The sequence below is a fragment of the Helianthus annuus genome, chromosome 9 (genome assembly GCF_002127325.2).
Source record: "Helianthus annuus cultivar XRQ/B chromosome 9, HanXRQr2.0-SUNRISE, whole genome shotgun sequence".
In the NCBI taxonomy this organism is placed as follows: Eukaryota; Viridiplantae; Streptophyta; class Magnoliopsida; order Asterales; family Asteraceae; genus Helianthus; species Helianthus annuus.
Window position 1 is genome coordinate 121,460,585 of NC_035441.2, and position 18,380 is coordinate 121,478,964.

An 18,380-nucleotide genomic window follows, 5' to 3' on the forward strand; every position below is an offset into this window, starting at 1 on the left:
AATAAAACTCATAAAGTTTTTCATTAATTCATTGAAAGTCCTTTTGATAAATGATGAATTTTGATTATATATGCTTACTCATGGTTAAGTATGGTTATGTTTGACGAATTTCAGTTATGTCTAATTAATTGAGACTATTAATGATCAAGTATCGTTATGTAACCACTTATAACTAACTAATAATATATAAAGATTAAGAAATAATAAATATTTATAAATATGTTACGTGAAATATACATAATATATAGAGATTAAAAAATAAGATGTTCTAAAACTAAAATCATAAATGAGTTTTAACTTTATAATATTATTACATTTAGAGTTTACGTTTATTAACAATATTACACTTTTTATATATTAATATAGTTTATATTTTCTCGACATGTGTGATAAAAATCATGAATTATAAATGTATCAGATTATAATATTATTATATTTTTTAACCATGTCATAATGATTATGTAAGAGTTTATGATTTATCTTTTTTTATATTTAACCCATGCAATACAAGGTTTATAACACCTATAAATTAAATAAAATATATAGTCAATCAAGATTTTTCTTTATATGTAACCCGTGTAATACATGAGCTTATATCATGTGACATTTTCTTCTTTAATATAGGTCTTTTATTATTAATTATTATTAATATAAGATAATATAATATAATAACATAAAAGATATTTTCTAATAATTCTAATATTATTATTAATTAATATATAACATAAGAGGTCGGTTTACGTACAATACCACTTATCCTACATTACGTACGCGATATTCTCAGCCGTAGGATCTTCAATCCATCAAACCAATTTAAATCATTAAATTAATCATATTAATGTATTCAAATCTTAAAAAAAGGTTAAAATCGTCATTACGATATCTTAATCTCTGTTTTTCCTTGTATTGCTCATCCTTAGCATCCACCTTTACATCGAACGTGGCGTTTAATTCATTCGGAACCACATCCTTTGTCCATCTCTTCATAACATATTTGTTTGGTATTTCTTTAACACCAAACATCTTGAAAAGAAAATAGATATATTTACATAGCAGCCCATACTGTTCAAACGCAAACAGCTACATTGTGCAGTTACATCATTTTCAAGATTCTTGAAACACACCTACGAAAACACAAAAAAAAAAAAAAAATTAAAATTGCATGTGTACATGAACAATTTCGCATGTCTACAAAATCATTTTATTGAATTAATTCAAAATCGCATGCGTTCATCAAAATCGCATATTGTAAACTCTTGTTTTGTATGAAATTCGCATGTGGGTTTTCAAAATCGCATGTTTTAAATATATATGCTATATTACCTCTAATAACCCATCTCTGTGAGCTTTAAAGTCTTTCAACGATATCCTTATCTGTGGACCCTCGATTTTGGTGTCCATCGGTAAACATTCGGTAATAGTTCCATATATCTCTGTTTGCTGATCAAAGAATATAGACCTGGTGTATATCTTAGGAGCATCTTTTTCCAAAGTAGTTTTGGTCCAATCATCAGGCTCAGTATATCTTGAAATATGATCATTCTTTCTGTGATTGAACCTTTGGACATCCATTGCACCGTCAAAATGATTCATATACTCTATAAGAGTGAGTTGTGAATTCGCCACACTGGCAAAAAAATGATTCTCGCTCTCTGATCCCGAAGTTGTTCGCATAAGTCCAGACATGGGCTCATGCCGGTAAAAAGCCAGAATCCACATGGATCTCATCACAAACATATCATCAATCCATTTATTTTGTGTGAGACCGTACTCAATCATTACCAACTTCCACTGTCTCTCAAATTCTTCTGGCTCAATGGAATCAATCCATACAATATCGTACATCTTCCTTTTAAAGTCATCATTATTGCACAACTCGTGTCCAGCCTATACCGATAAATGGTTTTCATATCAGCCTATAACGAATCTATATATTAAAAAAACACTAATGAAAGACAATATAGCATGCTATACCTTATCTGCCACTTTTTTCATTATGTGCCACATGCACAATCTCTGTCTGCTGGTAGTAAAAACATCCTCGATAGCTTGTTTCATCGCAGGTTCTTGGTCTGTCACTACAACCTTTGGCTGCCGTCCAAATGACTTTACGAATGAATTTAGAAGCCATTTATAAGAGTCAATGCTCTCCGATGCCAACAACCCAGCTCCAAGGGCTATATTTCGACAGTGGTTGTCAATCCCAGTGAACGGAACAAACACCATCTTGTACCTGAAATTCAATAAAATTGAAAATTTAGTAACGTGCGAAGTACACATTGTAACATGCGAAAATAGACATAATATAACATGCGAAATAGACAATAAAACATGCGATATATTCAACACCTAATCTTCAATGAATATTAACATGCGATATTGCAAGTTTACAAAATAATATAACATGCGAAAAATATTAAAAACCATTTATGTAAAACTTACTTCTTTGTCTTGAAAGTTGCATCGAACGATATCACATCCCCGAACTCCATAAAGTTACGCTTGCATAACCCATCGGCCCAGAACAAACCAGTTAACCGTTTCTCCTCATCGACAGAATATTCAAACGAAAAATCAACTAAATACTGTTTTTTGTCGGTCAACCTATTGATAACCTTGTCAGCGTCATATTCTCCTATATAGCTGTTAATTCGATTCTTAAAGTTTTTGCAATCATCAACCATGGCGCCAACATTCTCAAAACCACTGATGTGTATAAAATGCAACATATAAATTACATCAAATGAGGCATAAAACTAACCCTTTTTAAGTACTAATGTTGGAAAAAGAGTGTTTTTGTCTTCCTTTTGTATTTTCAGGATTAAATGAGCTCAAATTCACAAAAGAAGCAAAAAGACAGCTAAATCTAACATAAATACAAGAAAAGGAACATAAGTGGATTGCCCGACCCCTCAACAGCAACCTCCCAAGCAAAATAGAGAAGGCAGAAGACTGAACACGCCCCGTGCTCAGCCAGCACGGGGCCGTGCCCAAGAAGCAGCAGAAAAGACAAACCAGTAGAAGCTTCTATTGCCCACCACGGGGCCGTGCCTAGTGAACACGGGGGCGTGGCGAAAGTACAGCAGGCGCATTAATTGTAATTGCGAATTACAATTAATGAAGAGAGAGAGTGTCAGACAGGCACGGGGCCGTGTCCAGCGGACACGGGGCCGTGCCCAGCCTTCTGTTCAGCCTATAAATAGGAGTGTTTGGCTTCATTGCAACTCATCCCTTGGCACACCACCTCTCTCACACTTCATCCACCACCCACCACCATCACAACACCATCATCCACCACCATCATCCATTGTCCATCATAGAGTGTGTGAGTCGTCTCGGGATCCAAGATTGATCGTAAGAGTTCTTGACAATCAAGGCCATGTTTGCCTAAGTCTCTTACATCACTTGGTGAAGACAAGTGTTTAGTATAATACTTTTTATTTTTAATCTTTTGCACTTTTTATTTGGTTTTGTATTAATGACTTTAATAACTAGTTACTTATGTTGAAGGTGATCTTTCCTTATCGTTTGTCCGTGGTGTCTTGGCGTTATTTTACTGTCTATATAAAATAAAAGATTTTCACCATTCATATCTCCACGGTCTATATGGAGATATGTTGGCTACCTGGTCGGGGGTTAAGGGAACGGTTTGGTAAGGGTCTTGTCCTTGTTCAGCGTTTAGAGGTCCTGCAAGGGACCTGGGTCAAATTTAGTAGGATCTCCTTCAATGCCCATAGGTATTGGATGGCGGGGATCCAAACTCTTTGACCCCCTCATAAGTTAACTACTATTAATACTATAACCCGGCTATTTAGGACTGTATCCCTGCTGACTCAGACTACTTAGTCGAGGGTAACGTCACCGCCAAAAGCGGGGCCTACCATAATTTGCATTAATAACTTAATTCATTATCTTTCAATAATCCGACCCTTTAGGATTGTATCCTTGCTGACTCAAACTACTGGGTTGAGGGTAACGTCGCCTTCAAAAGAGGGGCCTACTACAATAACTAAGATAATCTCTTAAACAAGTGAAAAGTGCGAAAATAATCAAAGGTTATACTAATACACGAGTCGGATCCAAGTGATTCATCTTGTCTATCTGTTTTGTTTTATTTTATTTTATTTTTCAGCATTTAGTTAGTTTTTATTTTCTTAGTTTAAAAAATCTTTTCTAACTTTTTGATTTGGTTAGACGTTGAGGATAAACCGGTACTAAAAGCTCTTGTGTCCTTGGACGACCTCGGTATCTTACCAACACTATACTACGTCCACGATGGGTGCACTTGCCCATATGTGTGTTTAGTGTTAGTAAATATCGTGTTTTATAAATTTAAAACTTGGCTAAAAGTGTAAAAAGGGCTTAAATATATATCTAAAATATAACACACTTCACGCACATCAAGTTTTTGGCGCCGTTGCCGGGGACACAAGGATTTTAAGAAAGCTTAAAATCGACGGTCTAATCAGTTTTTCAAAACCTTTTCAAAACGCGCGCACATTTTTCTGCATTTTAGTTTAGTTTGCATTTACAGTAGCCTGAACACGGGGCCGTGCTCACTGAACACGCCCTCGTGCTGCATATTTCCTAGTTAGATACCCAGATACAGAGTCTGAATACAGGGCCGTGCTCACTGAACACGCCCCCGTGTCCAACGAGACCAGTAACTTTAATTAAAACGCCCAGATACAGACCCTGAACACGGGGCCGTGTTCACCCAACACGTGGCCGTGTCTAGCTTCTGTTTCCGTCTTTGTTTTTGTTTTCTGATCTCGAGACTCAGTTGTAGTCTGTTGAGTGATTCTTATGGATCAATACTCAGGAGGTTACAACTACACCTATGAGGAGGATGATTATATGAGAGACTATTGCACTAGTTGTGGAAACCCGCACTCGGTACAATATTGTAACTTGTTTCAACCATCCACTTCATACAACCATTATGAGGAGCCCAGGTACGAGCCATCGACTTCATACACATCCTATGAAGACCCAAGGTATGAACCTTCTCCCTCATACTCATATTTTGATGAACCAAGGTATGAGCCTTCGTACTCATACTTTGAGGAGTCAAGATATGAACCACCACCTTCATACACTTATTATGAGAAACCATGGCGTGAACAACCCACCTCATATGAGTACTATGAAGAACAAAATTACGACCCTTATCCATCATATGCTTACAATGAAGAACAATGGTGTGAACCATCTACTTCATATGGGTATTATGAGGAACCAAGGATCGAACAACCGGATTCAAGCTTTGAGGATCCCAATCCTTTTTCTATCACCGAAGTGACCAATAGGATATTAGAACACATTAAAACTATCGAACGTTGCATAAAAGAATCTCGCGCAAGGGAAGAGGAGTCCCGCGCAAGAGAAGAATTAAATTGTAATAATAACGTAAAGATAGTTGAAAATGTAAAAATGGAAGAACAAATAAGTGAAAAACCGACACATGAGTTAAACAACGAAAGAGGTGAGGTCGATAACGTTAAATTACAAGAAGTGTCTAATTTTGAAGAAATTAATCTCTTGTCACCTTCTTTTGAAAATCGTTGTTTAGTAACCACTCATGCTAAGTTTTTAAAAGAGCTAAATACTAATACTAAGATTGAAGAAATGGTAAGTGTTAAGTTAACTAATGATCAAACCTCGCTAATAAAAGAAGATCCTTTTGAAATTAACATCACACCGGTTCCATGTTTCTTTCAAAATTCCTGTATTAGTAATATCACCATTGATAAAGATCTTTGTGTTAACATAATGCCTAACTATATTTTTGAAAAATTAAGTATTAGTGATTTTTCTCCACTTCAAATACCCACTTTTCTATCCGATCGAAAGGTAATAAAATCAATCGGTGTGGTTGAGGATGTCTTGGTTCAAACAAATCAAATGGTTATTCCAACCGACTTTGTCATCCTTGATGACGCTCCTCTAGTCTTAGGACAGCCTTTTGTGAAAACTCATGAAACTTTGAAAAACCGGAAATTTAACAACCTACCTCTTCAATCAGGGGCATTCAAAAGGAGCATAGATCTTGAGCGTTCAATGAAATATCCTTTTGGCAATAATGACCCCCTAATTGAAGATGAAGATGAGCCACCCGATACAACTGAAGAAGATGACCACTTTGTTGAAGAAGAGGTCGCCATAGAACAAACTTTTAAGGTTCTTGATCTAAATGAGCCACAAAATAAGGTGTCTTCTAAAGACCCACCCATTGAGCTCAAAGAACTTCCTAAAGGTTTGGAATATGCTTTTCTAGACAAAGATGGTAATTTACCTGTAATTATTTCATCTAAATTAAGTAGCGTGGAAAAAGAGAAATTAGTTAATCTTCTTAAAAAACACAAAAATGCGATTGCTTGGAAGCTTGTAGATATTAAAGGAATAAGTCCTTCCATGTGCACGCACAAAATTCTAATGAATGATGACTACAAAACACTAATTCAACCACAACGAAGAGTAAATCCCAATGTACAAGAGGTGGTTAAAAATGAAGTCATCAAGCTACTTGACGCCGGACTAATCTATCCTATCTCCGATAGTCCATGGGTAAGTCCCGTCCAATTAGTCCCAAAGAAAGGAGGTATGACGGTAATAATTAATGAAAAAATGAATTAATACCGACAAGAACCGTCACAGGATGGAGAGTTTGTATAGACTATAGACGATTAAATGAAGCAACCAGGAAAGACCACTTTCCTTTGCCCTTCATTGATCAAATGTTAGAACGACTATCCGGTCATAAATTTTACTGTTTCTTGGATAGTTTTTTAGGTTACTTTCAAATCCCAATAGCACCTGAAGACCAAGAAAAGACAACTTTCACATGCCCCTACGGGACTTTCGCCTATCGACGCATGCCATTCGGTCTATGTAATGCACCTGCAACATTCCAACGTTGTATGGTGGCCATTTTCCATGACATGATAGAAAAGACAATGGAAGTCTTCATGGACGACTTTTCTATCTTTGGAGACTCATATGACCAATGCCTCGATAACCTTGAACGAATGCTATCCCGATGTGAGGAAACTAACCTCGCCCTTAACTGGGAAAAATGCCATTTCATGGTAACAGAGGGAATAGTACTCGGTCATAAAATCTCAAGCGAAGGTATGGAAGTTGATCGAGCAAAAATAGAAACTATTTCTCGATTGCCTCCACTATCCTCCGTTAGAGCAATCAGAAGTTTCTTAGGGCATGCCGGATTTTATAGAAGGTTTATCAAGGACTTTTCAAAAATCTCAAGACCTCTAACAAAATTACTTGAAAAAGATGCACCTTTCATCTTTGACAAGGAATGCAATCAAGCATTTCTAACCCTCAAGGAAATGCTAGTCAATGCACCTATCATGATAGCGCCTGATTGGAAATTTCCTTTCGAAATCATGTGTGATGCAAGTGACTTTGCTGTTGGAGCAGTCTTGGGACAATGAAAAGAGAAGCATTTCCACCCAATCTATTATGCTAGTAAAACACTTAACGATGCACAAGAAAATTACACAACTACAGAAAAAGAGTTACTAGCTGTGGTATTTGCTTTTGATAAATTCCGTTCTTACCTTGTCCTTTCGAAAACTGTAGTCTTTACAGATCATGCAGCTATTCGATACCTCTTCAAGAAACAGGACGCGAAACCCCGTTTGATCAGATGGATTCTACTCCTCCAAGAGTTCGACATTGAAATCAAAGACAAAAGAGGAGCAGAAAACACTGCTGCGGATCATCTTTCACGCCTAGAAGACCCAGCTTTGGAGGCAACCAGGGACGAGCAGATCAACGAAAAATTTCCCACAGAATCCTTGGAAATGATGGAAAGCAGACAAGAACCGTGGTATGCCGACTATGCTAATTATTTAGCTAGCGGTATAGTCACCAAAGGATGGCCACATCATCAAAGAAAGAAATTCTTTGCTGATGTAAAACATTACTTTTGGGAAGACCCTTATCTTTTCAAAATGTGTGCCGACCAACTCATCCGAAGGTGTGTCCATGGTAATGAAGCACGAAGAATTCTCCGTCATTGTCATGAAGGTCCATACGGAGGGCATCATGGTGCCGCTAGTACCGCACGAAAGGTATTTGATTCAGGATTTTATTGGCCAACCATTTACAAAGATGCACAAGATCTTGTAAAGACATGTGATGCTTGCCAAAGATCAGGTAATATTTCTTCCAAAAACGAAATGCCTCAAAATGGCATCTCGTTTGTGAAATTTTTGATGTGTGGGGACTCGATTTTATGGGACCTTTCCCACCGTCAAAAGGAAACAAATATATACTTGTGGCAGTCGATTAATTGTCTAAATGGGCATAGGCCGAAGCTCTTCCAACAAACGACGGAAGAGTAGTGGCAAAATTTCTGAAAAAACTATTCTCTCGTTTTGGAACACCAAAAGCTTTGATAAGTGATAGGGGTACCCATTTTTGCAATCATCAACTCGAAAAAATCTTAACAAGGTATGGGGTCTATCACCGGGTCTCAACAACATATCACCCTCAAACAAATGGGCAAGCCGAAGTGACTAACCAAGGTTTAAAATGAATACTTGAAAAAACCGTAGGATTAAATAAAAAGGAATGGGCTGATAAATTAGATGATGCTTTGTGGGCTTTTCGAACTGCTTATAAAACCACTATAGGCACAACCCCATATAAGCTTGTCTATGGAAAAAGTATCATTTGCCAGTAGAAATAGCTCACAGGGCCTACTGGGCAATAAAAAGCGTAAACTTAGACTTAGAAACTGTAGGTAAAAATCGATTCTGTCAAATGAATGAATTAGACAAATTAAGGAATTATGCATACTCTAACTCCAAAATTTATAAGGAAAAAATGAAAAATTTACACGATAAATATATTAAGCCTAATGAATTTCGAGAAGGAGACCGAGTTCTGTTGTTTAATTCATGACTTAGATTATTTCCTGGTAAACTAAAATCTAGGTGGTCAGGACCTTTTTCCGCCACCCATGTTTTTCCTCACGGTGCAGTAGAAATTAAAGCTCGAAATGGTAGTCCATTTAAAGTCAATGGCCAACGGCTAAAACTCTACCGAGGATCCATTGAGGATGAAGAGGAGGAGATCTCGCTTCAAACGGTTAACGAATAAAAAGCACCCACATCATACCCAATATGTTACAAGCAAGAGAGTATACATCGAAACCGGTAAGTCTTCTAACCATGTTTTCGGAAAATTGGGCACTCACACGAGCACATAATATATATATATAATAATTTTTTGCTCGGTACGAGGCCGTGTCCGCTGGACACGGGGCCGTGTCGACGCAACTGACGGGATAAAACCCCCATTTCATAACAGTTACCTCATTCCACACGCCCCGTTTTGCCGAAAACGCTCTGGTCCAAGGCGATTTTCCGCAGATTTCCGACGTTACTTCCACGTTTAACAACATCAAGGTATGATTCTATCATCATTAGTAGTTAGATTAGTTAATTGCATGTAGTTAAACATCAAAAATTTGGGAAAGATCTAGGGTTCTTTAAGTTCATCCGGATCAAACTTCAAATTTTTGATGTAATCTGTTAGTATTAGTTTAGATTAGTATAATGGGAAGTAAATACACTTGTATTGTTGATAGATTTGCCCGATTTCTCACAAAAACCTCAAACCCTTGTTTTTGAACCGAAAAAGATAAAATTGAAGGGGTAAACGGGTTATTTTGGGAAAAACGGCACTTGGGGTTTCATTTTCGGGGGAAACCGCTCCTACTTGGCCAAAAATTTTCAGATTTTCAGGACCGGGACGAAAAATGAAGTTTTTGGGTTACAGATGCCTAAACACGGGGTCGTGCCCACTGAACACGGGGCCGTGTCCAGCCCACTGGTTGCAGTTTCTTTCAAAATCTTACTGTTTCGTGCTAACTTCTGGCGTATTCTTTCAGATGGCAAAGTTCACAAGGTTCAATGCAAGTGAGATCGACGCTAGGGCAAGATACGAGCTACTTCAAACAAGGCCCGAGGAGTACCCCAGACGAGCATGCACGGACCTGTTAACCTTGGTAAACCAGTTTGACCGATTCAACAACATCGTTACGGGACCACTAAGGGTTGCATTAACCACTCGGCTTAGGTCGGTGCATCAATGCACCTTGGAGTTCTATAGCACTTTTACCTTCACTTCAAGGTGTGACCCATTTGACAATGAAGGGGTTGCATTTCGTTGTGGCGGGACGAGGTACTCGATCTCTATGGCACAGTTTGGAGCTATAGTGGGACTGTACGGGGAAGAGGAATCGGGAAATGAGGAAAATACCGGGGGATTAAGAGATTTGGATGAAAATGAACGTCAAGCTGCATGGGCCCAAATCGGTGAAGGAATCTACAACCCTAGCAGCACCAAGAGTATTCAGCTGAGGGACCCACTCTATCGCTACATTCACAGGCTCCTCACCTACTCTCTTAGCCAACGTCACGATAGTAGTGGCGTTGTAGGGTTGAAAGATTTGGTTGTCCTTCACTGTATCCACAACCGGAAGCCTCTTGATGTTCCATATCTCCTGTTATGAAACATGCATCTCAACCGCCTTGCTCGTGCTCCAACACCGATCTTCTTTGGAGGATGGGTGTACCGCCTCTTCAAGCACTTCACACACATCCCTAGGTCCTTCGAGAGAAGCCCATGGTCGGGACGAGTTGACTATCACATTTGCCGAGCCATGAACTTACTTTATGAGGCAGAAGACGGGTCAGTGAGCTTCCAAAGGACGCAAGGCTATGCATGGAACCCGCAGGAGGCCCTAGTTCTTCACGCACCACCTCCCCACTACCAGTATCAACCCCATGGTGATCCGGGTCAATCCTCCTCACAAGGAGGCGGTTTTCCTAACTTTCAAAGCTTACATGATCTTTTGCAGGAAAACCTCATGTGTACCAGGAACACCTACAACCTTGCCAACAATACATACCACCGGGTCGGCGCTATCGAACGAAACATCAACGATATACAAGACGATATCGGTAGCATCCGGGAGTACATGGCGGGTCAGGGGGATGGAGGTGATGGCAGTGACGAGGACATGGACTAGGAGGTTGACGGAGCAGGAGCGGGTTGATGGCAAGCCCACAGGTTAAAGTCCCTTTATCCATCGAACAGTTTGTGGCCTGCGAGCCAAGTGTTGAACAATTTACTTTCCTTGACTACTTTTATTTTCCGCTTTATTTTTCTTTTACTTTATGCTTGGAACAATTAACTATGGTAATGTAGGATGTTTGTGTTGCTTGGTGTGGTATTAAGTGATGAAACAGGTATAAACCGAGGCTTAGAGTGCTAAGCCTTAGCACTCATAAGGCCAGGATGGAAAAACCGGAGGAAGGAACCTATTTTTCAGGCTTACAGACTGTCCACACGGGGACGTGTCCAGCCGACACGCCCCCGTGCTCATCTCCCAGACCTGCTGTTTGGTTACTTTCCTGCATTTTTGCCAGACACGGGGCCGTGTCTAGCCACCACGCCCTCGTGTCCAGCTTCTGTAAGTTTTCATTACTGACAGTTCACCACGGGGTTGTGTCCAATGGACACGGGGCCGTGTCCAGACTGCCAGTAACATTAATTTTTGCTTTTAAACACCATGTTACACATTCAATCAACCTTAAAATTTATTTTTGGGACACATTGAGGACAATGTGTAATTTAAGTGTGGGGGGGATGCTAAAACCTTGAAATTTTGCAAATCCTAATAACAAGCCTTACACAAAACTCTATTGGAACCGCTAATCACCCCAAAATTTTTTTTACTTGTCTAAAGTTTAAGTTGGGAATTCTAAGATTAATAAGGTTATATTTTTGTAAGTTTACAACCGATAGCGTCGTGATAAAAAGAACTAACATAAGAAAATTATGAAACGGCATAACAAGCTTAGTTAAAATTCGATTATATATACTTGATCACATAGAAAAACCCATTCCCACAAAAAGTGAGTTTTGAGCCTTTAATTGAGCATACAAATACACATCTTTAGACTAAATGCTCATTTTTCGTTTCTTGTGTGAATAGCCGCTTGGTTCTTAGGACTCTAGAACTTGCCACGACGATTCATTCCCGGTCCTTACCAACTTAAACCCAAGTAAGTAAATGATGGAGGCATTAGGACTAACCCTTTTTCTTTCAAAACCATTATTTTCATTTTTCTTTTCACCCACCTAAAAACTCCCCCTAGTTAACCCCTTTGAGCCTAAACCTTTCATTTCTTTATCTTAAAACCCCTTTTACCCACCAAAACCCTTTTTATTTTTACCTTTTATTTTAGTAACAAGCTCGGTTTTCATATGACAAAAAAAAATGATGATGAAGTAAGAAATAAACAAACAAAGCTCTTAAAAAAAGCTTGTTTGAAGAAATACTTCATTAATATATATATATATATATATATATATATATATAAAGTCACTAAAACAAAATGTTTTACGAAAACCGACGCTTTTTACGCTTTTCGCCCTTTTCTACTAACCACTAACCCAACTACCCACCTTTAGCCCAAGCCTTTACCCAAAAAAGACCTCTTGATATTTTACAAAGGTAACAAGTTAAAAAGGAGGAGGATTGATTGCTTGGCAAGCCTATGGTAGGGATAAGTTCCACGCTGCTCTCGAGTGATTCACTAAAAATACACCTTCGGCCGAGTGTGAGTGATTTCTCTCGTGAGGTATGTGAACTTGTATATAAATGGAATTTTAAAAAGGCATGCTATGCCCAAATAAATAATTTATCCTATGAAACGTTCTAAATAAATCATAACGAATAGGATTGTAAATAAATAAAAATAAAACAAAAAAAAAGATCTTGGATTCCCGACACTCTATGACAAGGCAAAACCTTCTCTTTGGGAGTGTAAGCCACGTATTAAAGAGTTTTGCTTGAGGACAAGCAAAAATTCAAGTGTGGGGGTATTTGATGTGTATAAAATGCAACATATAAATTACATCAAATGAGGCATAAAACTAACCCTTTTTAAGTACTAATGTTGGAAAAAGAGTGTTTTTGTCTTCCTTTTGTATTTTCAGGATTAAATGAGCTCAAATTCACAAAAGAAGCAAAAGGCAGCTAAATCTAACATAAATACAAGAAAAGGAACATAAGTGGATTGCCCGACCCCTCAACAGAAACCTCCCAAGCAAAATAGAGAAGGCAGAAGACTGAACACGCCCCATGCTCAACCAGCACGGGGCCGTGCCCAAGAAGCAGCAGAAAAGACAAACCAGTAGAAGCTTCTATTGCCCACCACGGGGCCGTGCCCAGTGAACACGGGGGCGTGGCGAAAGTACAACAGGCGCATTAATTGTAATTACGAATTACAATTAATGAAGAGAGAGAGAGAGTGTCAGACAGGCACGGGGCCGTGTCCAGCGGACACGGGGGCGTGCCCAACCTTCTGTTCAGCCTATAAATAGGAGTGTTTGGCTTCATTGCAACTCATCCCTTGGCACACCACCTCTCTCACACTTCATCCACCACCCACCACCATCACAACACCATCATCCACCACCATCATCCATTGTCCATCATAGAGTGTGTGAGTCGTCTCGGGATCCAAGATTGATCGTAAGAGTTCTTGACAATCAAGGCCATGTTTGCCTAAGTCTCTTACATCACTTGGTGAAGACAAGTGTTTAGTATAATACTTTTTATTTTTAATCTTTTGCACTTTTTATTTGGTTTTGTATTAATGACTTTAATAACTAGTTACTTATGTTGAAGGTGATCTTTCCTTATCGTTTGTCCGTGGTGTCTTGGCGTTATTTTACTGTCTATATAAAATAAAAGATTTTCACCATTCATATCTCCACGGTCTATATGGAGGTATGTTGGCTACCTGGTCGGGGGTTAAGAGAACGGTTTGGTAAGGGTCTTGCCCTTGTTCAGCGTTTAGAGGTCCTGCAAGGGACCTGGGTCAAATTTAGTAGGATCTCCTTCAATGCCCATAGGTATTGGATGGCGGGGATCCAAACTCTTTGACCCCCTCATAAGTTAACTACTATTAATACTATAACCCGGCTATTTAGGACTGTATCCCTGCTGACTTAGACTACTTAGTCGAGGGTAACGTCACCGCCAAAAGCGGGGCCTACCATAATTTGCATTAATAACTTAATTCATTATCTTTCAATAATCCGACCCTTTAGGATTGTATCCATGCTGAGTCAAACTACTGGGTTGAGGGTAACGTCGCCTTCAAAAGAGGGGCCTACTACAATAACTAAGATAATCTCTTAAACAAGTGCAAAAGTGCGAAAATAATCAAAGGTTATACTAATACACGAGTCGGATCCAAGTGATTCATCTTGTCTATCTGTTTTTTTATTTTATTTTATTTTTCAGCATTTAGTTAGTTTTTATTTTCTTAGTTTAAAAATCTTTTCTAACTTTTTGATTTGGTTAGACGTTGAGGATAAACCGGTACTAAAAGCTCTTGTGTCCTTGGACGACCTCGGTATCTTACCAACACTATACTACGTCCACGATGGGTGCACTTGCCCATATGTGTGTTTAGTGTTAGTAAATATCGTGTTTTATAAATTTAAAACTTGGCTAAAAGTGTAAAAAGGGCTTAAATATATATCTAAAATATAACACACTTCACACACATCAACCACCGTAACGTTTCCTCATTATATGAAAAGCTTTGACAGGGCCAAGGTTTAGAGTGCCTAGTTCCCATATCATCTCCTCCTGGACATCTGACAATTGCCTGTACGCTGGCAGCATATGAATATCATGTGGATATACAAACTTATGATTATGCCTATCAATGAATTTCTTGACTGTATATGATCTACCATCCACCGAGCAAATCATAAGTTGAGCTTTGCACCCAGTTCTAATGGTCCCCCTGTTCCTTGATTTAAAGGGTTTTTTTGACTTCGAATAAACATCGTCAATAAACAATGGCTTATGTCCCTCTTTAGAACAAACAAAATACTTAGTTTTGGTTATACCACCACTGTGTACTTCACCACCTTTCCGAGTAGAAAACCCAGCTAACTTAGCATATGTTTGGTAAAACACGTATGCTTGTTCAATAGAGGTAAATTACATTCCAACCACAGGTGTAGCTGATGATTCACCCTCCGGAATATAAAGCCTTTCATCTACATAAATCAAAATTAAAAAAAAGAAACACATGCGATTTATAGGACTTGTAACATGCGATATATTGAAAACTCCATAATTTCATCATAAGAACAATTAAACGTGCGAATTGTTGGGCTCATAACATGCGAAATCAGCATTTAGAAATGAACATCACATGCGAATTCACAGAACAACACATGCAAACTTATACAATTTGCTTTCATATCAATTATCCTCTAAATGAACATTCAAATCCTTCAAATCAATTATAATAATGCAAAATCATTACTACGATTAAACAAAACACATCTACGAACAATTTAAATATCTGAATTAACATAATTACCATTCAAACACTCATTTACACCACTTGTATTTGAATTTGGATTTGGTATTGCAGGTTCCGGATTTAAAACATCGTCAATCGTAACTCTCTGATACGCAGATAATTGAACCTGATCACCGATCGATCGAGCATCTTCAAACTCAACATCTGTGCTTCGTCCGGTGTTGCTCTGTGGATCCATTGAAAAAAAACAATTGAATCAAACCCTAACGCAGAAGAACGAAAACTGCAATTTGAGAATTATGAAAAATTTGAAACTGATTCGAATCATAATTACCGGGATAGTAGTGTAACGAACTTCTTGCTGATTGAATCAATAGACTAAGTTGCCCTCAGCTGATTGAATGAATTATCTGATTTAACCTTATGAGAGAAAAACGAATCAGGACACGTGTACGGCCAATAAACTCGCGTATGTAATGTAGGATAAGGTCATTTGTATCCTACACTTCCTCTATATGTATATATATGTAGGGCTCGGTTCAAACGAGAACCACCACGAGTTGTGAGAACCGTGAGAACTTTTTCTTCCCGCGCGAGTTGAGCCAAATTTTTTTTGCACAAACGTAGATAAAAATATTATAAACACATCTGTAAAAAAAAAAGTAAAAAAATTGTCGAGTCGGTAGTTTTGACTGATACAAGTTTTTTTTATGCACTTGTGTAAATTTTGTACGAAGATAAATATTTTTTTACGCCTCATGTAAATGTAGGTATGCGGCATTTTTAATTTTTTTTTGCTGAAACAAGTGATTTTTTATGACTTTTGAGGAAAAAAAATTTGAAAAAACCTTTTGGATGACCTAATTCTCACAATTCAAGGTGGTTCTCATTTTAACCCATCCACACACATATATATATATATAGGGGATGAATCATAAGAAAACTAGTTTAAATGAGAAAACCAAAAAACTAACTAAAAAAAGCCTAAAAAACATACCAATTTTTTTTTAAATTTTTATAAAAAAATTCGCAGCTTTTTATGCATGGAAAAAAATTTCAAAAAAAAAGCGTTTGTTGTATTGCACATGTGCACTATTACGGATATAGTGCACATGTGTAGTACACATATAATGCACATGTGCAACACAACAAATTTTTTTTTTTTTGAAATTTTTTTTATATATAAAAACTAGCGATTTTTTTGTAAAAAATTGTAAAAAAAAAAACTTTTTTTGTTATGTTTTTTAGCTTTTTTTAGTTAGTTTTCTAGTTTTCTCATTTATATGTAGTTTTCTCATGATCCTTATATATATATATATATATATATATATATATGGGTGGGAATTGGCTACAAAGTCTATTTTTCCTACAAAGTGTAGGAAGTGTTCTAAGGATAATATGTGGCATTTAGAGTTTTTATATTAAAGGGCATAAAAGTAATTGAATAATTAACTTATTTATGGAAGATTTATTTTTTAAACAAAATACGGAGATTTTTAAGGAAACAACATATCTTTTAAGAATTCAAAATTGTCAGTTACTTAAAAAATCAAATAACATATACAGAACAAATTAACATGACATGCGATCACTCATGAACAAATTCTTGACGTTGTGTTTTACCAGTTATTAGTTTATTCACGTTGTGTTTTATTTGTTACAAGTGTAAACAACTTACATTTCCGTATAACACACTGGTATAAATAGATTAGATTCTGTATAATACACCAATATAAATAAGTTACATTCTGTATAACACACCAGTATAAACAGCTTACATTCCATATAACACACCAGTATAAAAAGCTTAGATTCCGTATAACACACCAGTATTAACAACTTCGATTGCCAGTATAATATACTAGTATAAACAACTTAGATTTCGTATAACACATAAGTATAAACAACTTTGATCGCCAGGATAACACACTAGTATAAACAACTTAGATTCTGTATAACACACCAGTATAAACAGCTTCGATCTCCAGTATAACACACCAATATAAACCACAATGATTATGTATAACACACCATTATAAAAGCTTGCATTCCGTATAACACACTAGTATAAACAGATTAGATCACAATTTTTTTTTAAATGTAAGAACATTTTTTTGGAATAGATTCTAGTGTTATTGTTCTCCATTATCTGAATGTTCTTAAATCATGTTGGAATGAATCTTTTTAGTTTGGATGTCTAGATCCATGATTTTAGAGATTGGTAGTTAATTAATAAAGAAATGACTAGAATAAAGGATCTGATGGTAGTTTCTTTATTTAAAACACGATTAATGACTACAATGCCCCTCGCCCATTAAATGAATCAATAATTAAAACACAAATATTACAAAAATGTCACCCAACTAATCTCAACCATTGATCAAACACATCCAATGGCACAAAATACTTCCTACACTTTTTATAAAAAACACACTTTGTAGAGGAACCTCACCCATATATATATGTATATATAATAAAATATAATATAATATAAATAGAAATTATTGCTGAATATAGCTATAGAAGGTTGGAGAATTAACGAATACACACTTTTTAAATTAATTTTATATAGTTACTAAATTCTATTTAACTTACGGTTGTAATCTATTTACGACCAATCATATATATAAGCTATTTTTCATTATTGTAAATAATATTTACATAGCATAGCGCCTTGAGTTTACATTTGACCGGTGAAATAAATTATGGGATGAGTTTAATTTTTTTAGTTATTAACAATGACAAATATATAATTTAAAGTTATAATAGTGGAATCCCTCGCACAATACAACAGGAATTCAGCTTCAACCGGTATCAGTTTGATTCTTTACGATACCGTCATTCGATATAGCAACCTAAAGAAAAAAACAAATGGAATAAAATCGTTAAACATTAGTATAAAATCTTGTGGTAACTTAAAAAAATAAATTATACTATTCTTTGCACAAAAAACAAAACATGATATCAAAGTAAAACTCATTA

The 18,380-nt window shown here is 36.8% G+C and overlaps 1 protein-coding gene across 1 annotated transcript; it reads right to left on the reverse strand.

Annotated features, from left to right (window-relative positions):
• Positions 1–758: 758 nt before the first annotated feature.
• LOC110876237 (protein FAR1-RELATED SEQUENCE 5-like) lies at positions 759–15,636 on the reverse strand. The gene is made up of 8 exons (XM_022124414.1): positions 15,456–15,636; positions 15,072–15,126; positions 2,443–2,706; positions 1,975–2,233; positions 1,324–1,887; positions 1,098–1,124; positions 879–981; positions 759–793 (listed from the first exon to the last, which is right to left on the reverse strand). The coding sequence occupies exons 1-8, from the start codon at positions 15,634–15,636 to the stop codon at positions 759–761; spliced, it is 1,488 nt and encodes a 495-aa protein (XP_021980106.1).
• Between the last annotated feature and the right edge of the window lie 2,744 nt (positions 15,637–18,380).